Source organism: Alosa pseudoharengus, unplaced genomic scaffold (assembly GCF_046254945.1).
Source record: "Alosa pseudoharengus isolate Yale_2024_CS ecotype anadromous, Long Island Sound unplaced genomic scaffold, YU_APseudo_1.1 YU_APseudo_1.1_scf_11, whole genome shotgun sequence".
Taxonomy (NCBI): Eukaryota; Metazoa; Chordata; class Actinopteri; order Clupeiformes; family Clupeidae; genus Alosa; species Alosa pseudoharengus.
In genome coordinates, this window is record NW_027468576.1 from 4,112,501 (window position 1) to 4,128,394 (window position 15,894).

General features: G+C 39.0%; 1 protein-coding gene across 1 annotated transcript in view; it reads left to right on the forward strand.

The window, feature by feature from the left end:
- The first annotated feature begins 5,002 nt into the window (after positions 1–5,002).
- The window catches only part of arhgap39 (Rho GTPase activating protein 39), a 106,251-nt gene continuing 95,359 nt past the window's right edge, over positions 5,003–15,894 (forward strand). The window contains exon 1 of the mRNA XM_076277783.1: positions 5,003–5,085. Within this exon, the coding sequence (XP_076133898.1) occupies positions 5,075–5,085 (11 nt within the window). The 5' untranslated portion in view covers positions 5,003–5,074. The remainder of the gene's footprint in view (positions 5,086–15,894) is intronic.

Sequence of the window (15,894 nt, forward strand, 5' to 3'; positions counted from 1 at the left end):
CTAGAAGTGATGGTTCATAAATTAACCCTCCAACTTTGCTGATGCACAGAACAGGTGTGCTGAGCTTTGTTTTTGGCTCTTCAAAGTGTTGTAAGTAAGGTGGTGTAAATAGCCTATAGGCAGGTGGTGAGACAGGTCAAGAAATATGGTGCAGTGAAACAGTACTATAGTTGATTTTCAGAAGGTGGTTTAGAGTAGTATAAATGAAATATAAATATGTGCACTGTATTACCTTATAAGAGCAGAATAAATATGGCTATGAATAACAATGTCAGTTGATATTATTTTAAATGTTGGTGACACTACATTAATAAGGAGAATAGCAATACTAAACAATAATGTGAATGCAATATCAATGGGCAATAAATGGAAATCAACAAATACTATAACATACAAACAATGACTTAGAACAGCCTAAGTGCATGGTGAACAAATATGTCTTTACACCCCTGTTGACAGGTGCATGCAAAAACACAGAAAGCAGACAAGGATTTTGTTTTGATAACACATGTAATAAGCAATGAACATTTGAAGATGTATTGTTTTGTTCTTCTAACATCAATAGTAGTTGTGCAGAGGTTGTAACATAATGATAAATACATGCTGCCTGTCACATTATGAATATACCCTGTCTTGTCTTGCACATCAGAAGCAGCAGCACTATGCTATTACAGTACATCGTTCACTGTAGGGACTACTATGAGGGAGACTGAGCTGCCAATCTCTCTTAACAGGTCCTGCATCATATCTACAAATATCTGTTCTGCTCTGCACAAACATAAGCAGGGTCTGATTTAGCGTGGCAGAGTGCTGATTGACAATAACATGGTTCCCTGCAGTGTTTGGTGGATTCCCATTGATGTTTGTGCATTCTGTTTGACTGTACATTTTATGTGTGGCATCTCATTCCTCAGTTGTCTAACATGTTTTCTGACGGCCACTGATTGCATTAGCAGCTGAAAGACCAACTTGTAACAAGGTCCCAATTGTGGATACACTCATTAACAGTCCTTGCGACCAATGACATCCGGATCAGTTAGTTCAGTGTAATATGTTCAGCTCTCTCCCCCATCTTAATAAGTCAACATTATATGATATGACCCTATTTTTACATTATAGCCTACATATGTTATAGCCTAACCCTTATCTATAGGTGACTGATGAGATTCATGTTAGCATACTCATTGGCGACACAATTAATATTGGAGCTATTTCACTGTCGCAGACCCAGACGTGCTTGGTAGCCTAGGCTACGTAGTCATAGGCCAACATGAGACTTAAGCCCCCGTGTCGTCATGACTTAGGTTAACCTATGTTCTTACTGTTGTTATTATCTGTAGGACATATTGTCTGTGGAACACAATTGTAGGCTAGGCCTATATTTGATTTTCAGTAAGCTTATATATCAATGATAAAGCTTCTTTACTTTTTGAGGTAATTATTTAGTTTTTTTTTTATCTATGTAGGCTATTTCTTTAATGTTACATTATTATTTTGTTAATACATGGAATAAATCACCACAAACACACGCGACTGTAGCCTATGGGCTTCTTCTGTAGCCTAACCGGCTTGCTGCAGCGTGGCTAACAACGCCCCTAAAACAAGTGTAACCGTCGGCTCCTCGAGGCTTATATTACTTAAACGAAGTTACAGCAGCTATTAGGCCCGAGGTGCAGTGAAATGGCGTCATCTGGTGGTCATACAATTCACCCGCTATTAGACCCGAAGTGCAGGAGAAGTGGATATTCAACCACGCCATCCTTCAGGTCGCAGCGAAACGTAGGTGTACTTTATGTGCTGTGTCATGCTCCCATCTAGTGGTTGTGGAATATTTAACACCCATTATAGTTCTGGGAATAGATGTGCCCTCGAATAAATGTTACAAATGTTGTAACTTTGTTACAAATTATATGAGTAATCCATCTGATAAATTGTGTTTTTCTTTTTATACTTCGTACCTTTATGAATTGAAGTGTATCATTAAGGTACCTTTTTCAATGTCATTATTCTGACATTCGACATTAGTCGACCATAAATTTGGGCAATGGGCACATTGTTAGGGGTTGACACTTTGCATAAGATTTCTCCACATTACTTGATCCAAATTCTGTGATTTTTGTTGTATAAATGTTGTACAATTATGTAGTTTCGTATCAAAGTGGAATGGTTGTTTTCATAAGTCAGCGGCGTTAGTTTGAGCACATAATTGACGTTTTGTTTACATGTGTTCAATGTAAGTCAATGGGAGCCGGAAATACATAAATAGCGGCGTCCAAAGAATCTTTTGCCGGATAGCATGACGGCGGTATATGATTTCAGTTTATTGTTCAAATGTCAATTGGTTTGTTTGTGAGTTGGGATCTGTACTGATTTACCCCATTTCACTGATTACTCCATTTTCTGTTTGTTTCCTCTTTGATGCAGCACACATACAAGTAAAGAACAAAAGAACAGATGAATTGAAACTCAAATAAAGTTAACTTGTGTTGCACCGAAACCTGCCATCTCCGTGTCATCACTCCATACCATTGAGCCTTCTGACCGAGGCTCTGCCTGCTCGCCACACACTCACTCTACCTCGACCCACATCGCCCCCTACAGTTCCTTCAGTTGGGTTGTGGAGGTTAACATACTAGAATAGAATACTGTTAAGAATACTGTTGGGTTGTGGAGGTTGGCACACTATAACGTTACAGCTACTAGTCAGGACTTGTCGTGCAAGGCAAGTATAACTGTATAATTAAGTGTGCTTGCAAGCACACTTATTGTTAAGTTTTATTAGGGGTCCGAGCAGCGTAGCTCAGAATTTTGATATTTTGTTCCATTTCAGAGATATAGGCCAATAAAGTTAGACCACTTAGGCCTTTTTTCCTAGATCACCTATATTCCTATATGAGTATTTTTTTTTTTCTTGAATAACAACCATACAACCATCATTAGGTGGATACCATTAACAGTGCACATTTTCAGATCTGTACTCTTTTTTTTATAAAGCCCTTAATTCTATTGTCAAATGTATGCTAGGAATTTTCTTGATGTTGTGTGTTTGCCAACACACATTTTCACCATGTGAATGTGACTGCCTAATATGTAGGATTGTCAGTGGCTCAGTGGGATAATGCCTAGTGCTGGTGTTTGTTAGGTTGAGAGTTCGAATCCTGCTAGAGCTTGAGGCTCAAGATGTTGTTGGTTATTGAAGATTGACACCATTGAACAGCACCTGAATGACATCAGGCAATTAACATTCACACTCATTAGTTGCCAAGAATCAGAATGCCGACACTCTATGACATATAGGGGAACTTCTTTGTTTACTATTTTTCCTTCATCATTAAGTCTATCGTATTTATATTTCATCCATTACTCTTCTTCTCTACAAATGTCTAATTGCCCCAGAATTTCCAAACGTTTTCAGGTGTTCTCTTTCAGGAAAGCCCTTCATTTTATTGTCAAATGTATACTTGGAGTTTTTCTTGTGTGTTTACCAATACACATTTTCACCATGTGAATGTGACTGGCAACGATGTAGGATTGACAGTGGCTTAGTGGGATAATGCCTTGTACTGGTCATCCTTAGGTTGAGAGTTTAAATCCCACCTGAAGCATTAGTGTTCAAATACTGTTGGGTTGTGGAGGTTAGCATACTAGAATAGAATGTTGTGGAGGTTAGCACACTATAACATTACAGCATTACAGCTACTTGTCAATATGGACTTGTAGTGCAAGGCAAGTATAACTGTATAATTATAGGCTGTTTTTCTTATTGACTCCAACACAGAACCCACCACCACAAATGCAATTCAATTCTGTGGGAAACACTGCCTTCCATTATCAAACCCTTCATCTTATCCACAACAAATAAATAGTCCTGTAGAATCAAGTATTGTTAGAATACTGTTGGGTTGTGGAGGTTAGCACCCTATAACGTTACAGCACAGGGTAATCCTAATTTTATGGATCAAATTTATTCCAATCTAACTCAAAAGTTTTGAACAACACAAAGGTTTTATCCAGATCAAAACCAAGAATAGATTATGTGATCTAATCCAATTTAAGGATCCTTGTTTCCTTTTGAACAACCCATTTTCAAGATTTGATCCAATCCGATAGCCGAAATCCGGTAACTGAAATCCAATAACCGAAATCCGATCACATTTCTTTTGAACAATTGTGCCCAAACAATCAAAGCATATGTAAAACTAAAAAGCTATGCTACCTCATGTTCGTTTTGCTCGGACCCCGTAAATCACCGCTTGCGGTTATATTTTACCTATTGCTATTGGTCTACCCAGTATTTCTGACATTTACAATAAAATATATAATTCACCAGCTTGTTTAAGTTTGTTTCTCATTGATTTTTGTTTTTAATTAAATATTAATAACAATGTATTCACTTGCCGATGGTGTAGTGTCAGGAGCATACCACAAGATCCTGGGCCCTATGCATAAGCAGTCCTGAAGCCCCCCGCCCCGCCCCCAGTCTAACCCCAATCCGACGCCGCTGTGTAGTGTAGTCAAATATGCATCTACACGTTACCAAATTCGTTTTAACTTAGTAGCCGATAGGCCTAGCCTACATTTGTCTGCATGCAGTCATTCTATGACCTACTGAACACATGCTGGCAAAACTCGTAAGCTACAGAACGTCTTGATGCTGGTGATTTGAAGCTTGCATGATGTCATGTTTCACTGAGGCCTAGCCATCTAGCCATCCTTACACCAGAAGACTTTGACAATATTTGGGAAAGATTCTTGAAAGATTGTAGTCTTTTGAGTAAATCTTGAATGGGGAGAATTAGTTAAAAGAGTCCAACCTTCCAAGAATATTTTCCAAATCTCGTCAAAGTCGTCTAATGAATTTAAATGATATATTTCTGGCCCTGATTACATGAGGGTACCTACGTGCTCGTGCCCCTAATAACTTGCGTGACGTAAGGCTGTCAGAAGCGGATGAGACTACGTGCTCCATCAGCCTGGACGAAATGAAGTGGGTAATATGATGGCGCGTTCTTAATGCCATGGATCTCGGTCTTTGGATTATTCAGCCCTAGTTTTGTCGGCGAAACGACACGAAATGGCGGAGAGGTAATGGCAATTATCAATCTTTAGAAATAATAAAATATAATCTCTATGGCTAATACTGTAAACACCCTTACTGGGGTAGGCTTGGACTAGAACGTGTAGGCGCGCACACTTAATTTCATTGGCGCGTTCCTGCTGTTGTCATAGGCTAAGGGGATCTCTGCAGGTGCTTTAAAATATTTCTGATTAATGCTGAGCTTTTATGATAACGTCCTTGAAGAATAATAGAAAACCTCCCATACATTTTCACATAGAGGAATGTTATGCTCCTTGGATCATTCGCGGGGCTGACAGTGCGATAGGCTACACCCCAGTGCCCTGTCCACGGCAGAAAAAAAAACGCTCTATGTTAAGATGCCATAGTCTTGTATAGCTGGCTTTCTCAAATGTCATTTGACAGACACAAACGGCAGTTAGGCTATCGTGGGTTGTAAGAAATGGCGGATAGTGTTGCCTGCATTTTCAAGCGATTGCCCGCGTTTCAGAACTGGTGTCGGCGTAGCCTAGCCTACTAGGGTCATGCTATGACACAAGCCTGTTACCACTGACATTTATGTCTATGCCTAACACTCTGTCCCGGGTCATTAAGGATTTCCCATGAACAATGAATCCAATTGAAAATAAGGAGAGGGAAGCTGATCAGTGAAGAGCGAGTGTCTGCAGTAAGCACACACTCTAACGTGTGTGATGCAGTTTTTGGTCCGACACACGGGGTCCATTGAGATGGACGTCTTAATTAATGTGGCACACAACAGCACATTGATATAGATTTAACGATTTCGCAAACTTAGGGTGCGTGACAGGTAGCATGGTGCTTAGTTGTGATTCTATAATCAATATGGGAAGTCGCTACTGTCCGTGACGACTGAACACTGCTAACCGCAAAGTAGGCTATTGCTCGCTGCAGAGATAGGTGGGGCACACAGAGTAGTTAAGTGGAAATCTAGACTTTTAAGACATGAAAAGGTCATCAGCAATGTCACTGAAAGTGTTGGTTGTTTGAAAAGCTAAATTGATATAAAAAAAAAACAAGATGTTAAGCCAAGAATGTGTTTAAATACATAGGCCTAAGGTGTGTGGATAGGTTTTGAGACATTTACTTAAATGTTAAATGAAAAAAAAAAAAAAAACATAGCTGGGCAAATAAACATGTTTAAACATGAATATACATCTAGATTATGTAGCCAGGTACTACTCTTAGTCTAATGATACACTCTTTATTTGGCTTCTTTCCTTTATTTAGACAGGACAGTAAAGAGTGACAGGAAAACAAGAGAGAGATGGGGTGGACAATGAAATGGTTGGGCAATGACACTTGGACCCGAATGTGGTACAGACTTTGCTATGTAGCAGGGCAATTCCACGGAAAATTGACTTTTTGTCACATCCATAATGCCAGTGTAATGCCTTGGCATTATATGATGTGAATGATGACATTCATTTTTTGTGCATTTTTTCTCATTTACATTCTTCAGCAAAAATAGCAAATGCTCAAATTCCATTTAATCATTCACATCATACTATACCATCACATTTTACTGGCGTTCTGGATGTTACAAAAAACGTAATTTTCCATGGAATTGGCCTGCAGGTTATGTCCGAGATAAGAGATCAAAATGTAAAGTACAGCCTACTGACCTATCAGTTCTCTATGAAAATAGTGTCCTATTCTTAGAAGATCCCATGGATCACAGTATGGGGATAGTGGAAGGGTATCCATGAAAATACATCCAAGCAGACCATTCCTTTTTTGGCCAGCTTTCCTTTCTGACTTTAACTGTTGTGTTGCTTTTATCCTGAGCTATTCATAAAAAATCCTCATTTTTTGAAATGGCACTGAAGTGCCTTTTTTCTTTGTTATAGGTGGCTAGACCTCTCCATATTTGTGATTAGTAATCTGGTGCCAACAAAGTCCAACAACGCCCTTTTATGTGAACATGCTAAAGTGTTTTCTAACAGCTCACAAAAGGTGGGTAGGGGAGAGCTGGGACAGTTAAAACACTTTTTAATTAAAATAATGTACAAAGTGATCGTACCACACTGAAAGTTAGGCGAATATTTTGTCACTAGCTATATCTGTCCTCTGTCAAATACAGTTGCATTTTCAGCTTTGAAGAAAACCGTTCAGGAATTATTACAGCAAAAGTGGGATGTGCGTAATATTTCATTTGTCCCTCCTGGTCTGGACGATTGAAACAGCATGGGGGATGAATGAAACATACAGCCATTTAAGCCATATAACAATCCACAGCTTCAATATTTTACAACATATCGTGAATGGTTCTCCCAAAAGGTGTTGTTTTAGATAGATTGTTGCTGGGCTATACGTCTTAGTGAATGTCTGTATGACGCGGTTATTGAAATATCATGCACTATGAATGATTCTGCCATTTTAAGTTTTCCCATTTATATCATGTTTCTATTGTGGAAAATGTCATTTCACTAGGTTTTTACGTCGGTTAGGCCACAGCACATCCAAATAAGTGCCCTTAAAAACCCATAGCCCGTCAGTCTCCATAGGATAACATGGAAAAACTCGACCCCCTACCTGGTGGGCCCAAATATATTTCCATCTTTCTAAAACTGCTTTTCCATGTCTGACCTCAATAAATTATTAAGTAAGTATGAATACTCGTTTGATCCTGTGAGGGAAATTTAGTCTATGCATTTATCCCAATCCGTGAATTAGTGAAACACACTCAGCACACAGTGAGGTGAAGCACACACTCATCCCGGCGCAGTGAGCTGCCTGCATCAACAGCGGCGCTCAGGGAGCAGTGAGGGGTCGGGGAATGAACCGGCAACCCTCTGGTTACAAGTCTGAAGTGCTAACCAGTAGGCCACGGCTGCCCTATTGTATAAACACAGATATTTGTACCCTAGAAATCTAGACGCACCCTAGTGACAGCAAATGTAATTTGCAGCCAAGGTCGTCTATTGACTCTCCGTTGGCTTGAGCTTGAAACTTCGGTCAGGCCAATCACATCGTTTATAGGGTCGGTGGGCGGGCTTAACATAATAATGACAGAGTTGCGACGGTTCTAAGTGAATTCCCTGCTACTTGAAAACAAAGAAGATGGCTGCTGCTGTCGAACAGCAGTCTTCCGAAACGGCTTTGGCCGCGACTCTTAACCCTTAGGTTCTAAGGCCTAAGCTGTTTTTAGGGCATTTTCACTACCTTTATTCATAAGGATTTATTCTGGTCATTGTAAGTGCCACACACATATATTATATATTGTTTTTTTCAGGAGAGTTTAGGCTATTCAGATCTGCCATCATTCCATGTATTAATACTAGCATTGGTTTTATTTTGATTTTTAAAGAATTAAAATATAAAAAGTGTATTATAAAAATTCTTATATTTTGACATGTATCTCACCACTGCAAGCTCACAGCTCTACATGCATTTCATGTGTGTGTAGGGCAGACTGTCCTGAATCGGGCAATATAATTGCCATGTTGGAGGGATACTCTGTGGCTGAGCAATTTACAGAAATATTTGCTGTGTGATTTACGGAAATAAATGCCATTTTTTATTTAGAGATGAAAAATGACCTTTCTGCGCTCCATATCTGTGACACGAACTGATCTGACCTGACTTGACCCGAGGTTGCGTGTTAGCCTGCGTGCCTGTGTGTATGCAGTCATAATAATTCTCAACTCTTTACTGCATTGCCATGAACAAAGTAAAGGCAAAAAAGGTGTTTATTTGTTGAACAAATTGGGATGCAATGTGAGCCTTGAATTGGATGCCATGCAGGAATTTGCTAGGATCTCAAAACCGGAATATGAACATGCTTTGCCATAGAGAAACACATGATAGCATTGGATTATAAACATGCTTTGCCACACGAACAGACAAAAACGTGGGGTAAGTCCAGCTATATGAAGTTATTATTTTGCTGTCACTTCGTCTGTTTTATAACTCAGAAGGATGTACTTGGTATCAAATGATAGCTCTGTGTCTCCTCTTTCATCTGACATGCGTGGCATATCTATGCGATCACGGGTCCGCGAGTAATTCAAACGAGAGTAATCAGTGTGCAGCGTTGGTTTGTGTACATGACGTTATTATTTTGCAGTCACTTCGTCTGGTTTTATAAGCCAGAAGGATCGATAAACATGGTACCAATGGATAGCCCTGTGCCCCCTCTTTCATCTGATATGCTTGCCATATCGATGTGATCACGGGTTCGCGAGTAATTCAAACTAGAGTAATGTGTGTGCAGGTGAATGCAGAGAAGTATAGACTGTAAATATGATGCAATTTGATTTAATTTCATGATTTTTTTTAATTTTCATACTTGATCGTACAGACAAGTGTGTAGTCTCGTTGGAAAGCCCCACTTCTGCTCTGTCGTGCAATAAAGGTTTCATCTCGCTGCGATGAACCATTCCGGAGCAATGTAACAGAGAAGAAAGGGTGTGTTTTTTGACGCACTTTGCGTCAATCGGGTTCTAAGGGTTAAAGACTTTCGGGTCCGTGTCAAATCAGACAAGGTTGTTGCTGCACCATCTCAGATTTTGTTCAAACTTTGTCTATATCATCAATGGGTCCTAAAACCAAGGCCTGTGAAATATTTCTGTGCAAATCTTATGTCTTCAAATCTTTTTCAGACCTTGAAATTCTTTCATTTGCATCTTGAAAAACATGTGCCATGTTTGGGCATTAATATCTTGACAATTAGTTTTCCCTAGCCTCCTCAAATGTTCAAGGGTGGAAGATCAACTCATAAAAAGCATATGTAAACAATGTAAAGTCTGTACTAAATGTCTGACTTTCGAAAGGGCCCTAGATTTCAGAAAAATGTGCGTTAAGTGTTATATTGAGGGTATTAAAAATCAGTTGTTTTTTTCATTTGGTATCAGTCACTATTTCCTCTTCAAATACATCAGTTTATTAATGTTTTCCCACAATTTGAAGTCTCCACATCAAATGACAATAATAAGGATAAAACAAGGCATGTTTGTATTTTTGTGTCATTTTCAAGCAACTGAAATGGTATGTGGGGTAGCTAGTAGGACTATAAGTATATGGATATTTAGTGTGTGAAGTACCAATATTGTCCCAAGTCCTATTCACAGAATAAATGTGGTGTTTTGGGAACACCAAAATAAACATTTACAATAAACAATAGATTTTAGCGCCCCCCTCAGGTGAAACACAGCATAGAAATGTGCTCCTTTCATAAGGCATTAACTCCTTTGGGATGAAGAAGAACTTAACATATTCTTTACACTATGCTCACATCAGTTGAAGAGATGAATAGCTGAGAGGATCTGGCCATCCTCTGGACTCTGGAGGCAGCTAGACGCTTAACAGTGCCACCATTGCCAACGCATGTACTCTTACCATGGCTTGAAAATGCTTAAGAATGCAAACAAATTGCCCTCTGCAGCTTTTAGCACTTACTGTATATGATGCAGCACAGACGTGTGGTTGATAAGAACACTGGTAAGTGGTGCAGTCAGCCTGTATACCCAAATATTGTTGAGTCGGAGTCAGCAACAAAATTAAATCTATCCGGTCAAATTGTCCGATTGAAATTGGCTAATCCCGTCCCCCTTACACAATCTGAATTTGAGAATAAGCTTAAAATGTAGGCCTATACTAAGCAAGAATACGTCCTTTGGCTATGTTTTAAAAGAACAGGCTCTACCGTTTGAAAGTTATTAAACAACACGCATATGCTACATTTCAAATAGGAAGCGCACGCACACATCTGTTAAACATATCGCTATCGTTTTATCTCCCAGCCCTAACATCAATATTCCCTGTATAAGAAGGCGTATGAAGATATTCAAATGGCCTTTGAGAACTTCATAGCCACCAATGAATGAATAATGGAACAATGAAGGGTATCCCCAGCTAAGGCCTATTCTAGGTCAATGGTTAAAATATAATTTCTAGTACATAATTTAATATATTTGCCATCTTTTTCATTTTCAAGATATTAGGAATGTCGGTTACACTTGACTTGACAGTGTCGACATAAGAGTGACATGACACTGTCATGAACGTGTCATAAACAAGTCATAAACATTTATGACATAACGATTCTGTTATTAGGTGACATTCTGTTTTTGTCATAACAAATTAAGATTAGGATTAGGTTTAGGGTTAGAGTTAGGGTTAGGATTAGGGTTAGAGGTAAGTATTAGGGTTAGGGTTAGATTTCATGTGTCATGTCACTTTTATGCTGATACTGTCAAGTAAAGTGTTACCGGAAAGTCTTATTCTTTTTAAAATATGTGAAGTAAAATATAGCCATTCTGTTCCATTCATGTATCAGAGGTAATGCCTTGTAAAAGGAGCAAAGTGCTATGTTGTGTTTCACCTAAAGGGGTGCTAAAATCTATTTTTTATTGAAAATGTTTATTTTTGTGTTCCCCAAACACCTGTACATGCATTTATTCCGTGAATTTATTCCGTGAATGGGACAGTATTGGTACTTTACACACTAAATGTCCATATACTTAGCTATTTCCACATAGATTTTTATGGTCCTACTAGCTACCCCACATACCATTTCAGTTGCATGAAAATTACACAAAAATACAAACACGCCTTGTTTTATCCTTATTATTGTCATTTGATGTGGAGACTTCAAATTGTGGGAAAACATTAATAAACTGATGTATTTGAAGAGGAAATAGTGACTGATACCAAATGAAAAAAACAACTGATTTTTAATACCCTCAATATAACACTTAACGCACATTTTTCTGAAATCTAGGGCCCTTTCGAAAGTCAGACATTTAGTACAGACTTTACATTGTTTACATATGCTTTTTATGAGTTGATCTTCCACCCTTGAACATTTGAGGAGGCTAGGGAAAACTAATTGTCAAGATATTAATGCCCAAACATGGCACATGTTTTTCAAGATGCAAATGAAAGAATTTCAAGGTCTGAAAAAGATTTGAAGACATAAGATTTGCACAGAAATATTTCACAGGCCTTGGTTTTAGGACCCATTGATGATATAGACAAAGTTTGAACAAAATCTGAGATGGTGCAGCAACAACCTTGTCTGATTTGACACGGACCCGAAAGTCTTTAACCCTTAGATTAACCCTTTAACCCTTAATTTTAACTCTGCATCTAAGATGACACCGAGGCTTGTTACTTTTGGTTTGACCTGGTGAGCCAAGTTCCCCAGATTACTAAGAACAATATCTCGCTAAGAACAATATCTCGCTTTATCTCTGTTTTGTCATCATTTAGTTTCAGAAAAGTTTTGCTCATCCACTGATTAATGGAGGTTAGGCATGCAGTGAGGGAGCAAAGGCCATCTGGGTTAGTTGGCTCCACAGAAATATACAATTGGGTATCATCTGCGTAGCTATGGAAGTTTATATTATGCTGACTTATGACGTTCCCAATGGAAGCATATATAGGGAAAATAGCAGGGGACCAAGGCAGCTCCCCTGGGCCACACCAAAAGGCAAGTCATGTTTTTCAGATACATGATCTCCTAGACTGATATAAAAATCTCTGCCAGTAATGTAGGTTTGAAACCAGTTTAGAGCATTATCAGAGAGACCCACCCACTTCGCAAGGCGGTGAATTAGGATGCTATGATCAATGGTGTCAAATGCCGCACTCAAATCCAGAAGAATAAGGATTGAGACTTTGTTTGAGTCAGTAGCCAGTCTGAGATCATTGACTATTTTTACTAGAGCCGTTTCTGTGCTGTGATTTGATCTAAAACCTGATTGGAATTTTTCAAGGATACTGTTTTCGTTGAGGAAGGTATTTAACTTATTACAAACAACTTTTTCAAGTACTTTGCTCAGGAACGGTAGATTTGATATAGGCCTGTAGTTGCTCAGATTGGTATGGTCAAGATTTGACTCTTTAAGTAAAGGTTTCACAACAGCGGTTTTAAAAGCAGTTGGAAATATACCTGTTTCTAATGAGGTATTTATTACCTTGAGAATAAAGGGAGCTAAGCTATCATATACTTTTTTGAGGAATCTAGTAGGGATTGGATCTAAAACACATGTTGAGGAGTCGGTTTGAGTTATAATTTTACCAAGCTCAGATTGAGTAATAGTGCTAAAGGACCTTAATTTTGGGGGGCTGATTTTGGGTGTACTATCAAACATATTACTTGTGTTACCAATAGCCTCCCTTATAGAAATTACTTTGTTTTTGAAGAAGTCTGCAAATTCTTCGCATCTTAGAGAGGATGCCTGACTGAGTGTATCAAAAGGTGTTTGATGCAATAGCCTATCAATGGTAGAGAACAACACCCTAGAGTTTCCACTGTTTTCAGCAATTACCTTAGAGAAGTGGTTCCTTCTCTCATTCCGAATAGCTCTATTATAATTTGCTATTTTTTCTTTTAGAATGGCACGGTGAACCTGTAACTTAGTTTTTCTCCATGTTCTCTCAGCTTTTCTACATGATCTTTTTAGATCATGGATATTTTCGTTCATCCAAGGTGTCAGTTTGCTACAGGGCCTTTTTTTAGTCTTTAAGGGTGCCACTCTATCAAGTATAGCGCCTAATTCATGATTGAGAGCCTCTACCATTTGATCAATGGGATGATGTAAAATATCTAAATTTATGGAGTCTATAAGAGCTATGAACTGCTGTTCTGCTCTAATGTCCAAGAGTCGCGATTTGATTGCAATTTCGGGATGAATTTTTGGAGTATGTAGTACTAGGGGTGTAAATCGGAGCCTTCATGACGATTTGATACAATACCGATTTCTTAAGCCAGCGATTCGATTATTTTCGATACTCCAGAATTGCCCACGATAAGATTCGATGCGATTCAATACTAGATATTTTTTTAAAGTTTCAAATAAATCAACAAAAATAATACAAAATTTGCTTTTTATTTAGAATACAGAAACAGTACAGTATTCACACATAATGTGTATGTTACACAATAGCAGTTGTGCTCAAATATAACAGTTACTGCATCTACATTTACAATAAAGTGCAATCAGATATTGTAATAAGAACAAAATAAAAAAAATAATAAAGTCTAATGCTTACAGTGCAGGTCTACTATGGCCAATTAGCCTATTCACTATTAAAAAAACAAAGACTGACCTCTACAGCTTACAGTTCAAGTACATCAACCCTGCACGTTTCTTTTATACAAAATTTTGAAAATATAATTTGCATTACAAGAGGTATTGGTCACATCCTCTGCAGTATAGATGAACTGCAAATGGAACAGTTACTCCACAAAATCAGTTAAAGTGCAATAATAACAAAAAGTGTAGGACAAGCCTACAGCCCATTTACTACAAAAAAAAAATGCATTTGCATTTTAGAAGAATGATGTATTTAGGTAATTGGAAGCATGGCTCGTGGCTTGAGCTATAGCAGGGGCCTTGCAAATAGAACAGTTACTCAAAAAACAGTTTAGGTGTGCAGTAAGAATCAAAAGTAACAAAAGTCTAGAACATATGCCTACAGCCCATTAATGGCAAAACAACCAAAAACATGGAGGCTGACCTCTACACTTCAATACTCTCAGTGGTGCTCCTTGACAGATTTTTCTTCAAGAAAATCAACTGGTCCACATGCTCAGAAGACAATACACTGCGCTCTGAACGCACAATGTCCCCTGCTGTACTAAATACACGTTCTGATGATACACTTGTACCAGGAATGCATAAGTATGTCTTGGCCAGATCTGCCAGGAGAAGTGTCGCCATCACCGCAGCTTGTTGTTCAAGAAATCGCTCCAACATCTCGAAAGAACTATTCCATCGGGTTTTCACGTCTGCTTTGAGCTTGTGGCGTGGAAGCCCCAGCAAAGTTTGCTTCTCCTTCAAAACTGTGTTCCCAACTGCGCTGCGGTGAAAAAAACTCACAATTCTTCTCACGTGCCCTAAAAGCCTTTCTGTGGCAGCAATCTTCAGGCCATCTTGTGTTGTCAGATTCAGTGTGTGCGCGAAGCACTTTATATGTGGTGATAACCCTGCCTCTACACCAGCTTTGATCATATTAGAAGCGTTGTCGGTGACGAGAGCCGGTGCCTTGTCCAATATACCCCATTCTTCACACGCACTTCTCAGAACCTGCCCGATATTAACTCCTGAATGAGTGTCTCCCAAGACACGAGTCTGTAAAACATGGTTTTTCATTTGCCATTTGTTGTCAATGAAATTACACGTTACAGTGATGTAGGACTCCATTGTGCACGAAGTCCATCCATCTGAAGTTATGGCTACTCGCTCTGCACTCATCAGACCCTGAATAACTTCATCACGAACTTTGGTGTAGAAATTCAGAATGTAGGACTCGCTGAAATGTTGCCGTGAGGGGATGTTGTACCTCAGCTCAAGAATTTCGAGCAGGTATCTAAAGCCTTCGTTTTCTACAACGCAATAGGGCCTCATGTCTTTGCATATGAAAAACGCAATGTCTTTGGTGATGTTTTTTGCTCTTTTTGAAGTGCTCGACAACTTTGGGGGAAAAAACGTTGTCAGTGATGTGGCGGGCGTGGAAGCCTGTGTTCTTTCTTTACACTCGCCATCAATACCATGGCGCCTTTTTAGGTGTGCAGATAGATTCGACGTATTGCCGCAGTATCTTATCTCACACTGACATCTCTTACCACTGCTCCATCTGTTTTTCTAAAGCCAAAATGCCTCCACGCCCATGACTTGGCACCGACTGGAGTGTGTAACACTTCACTTTCATTGTCAGCTCGCTCCGACGGCTCCATCGCTCTTGAAAGTCAGACTCAACTGAGTGAGTGATAGATAGACTGAAACTTAAGTAACGCGTGTGAAGCTGTGTGAAGTAGAAGACAATATATGAGGTTAGCGCCACCCGCA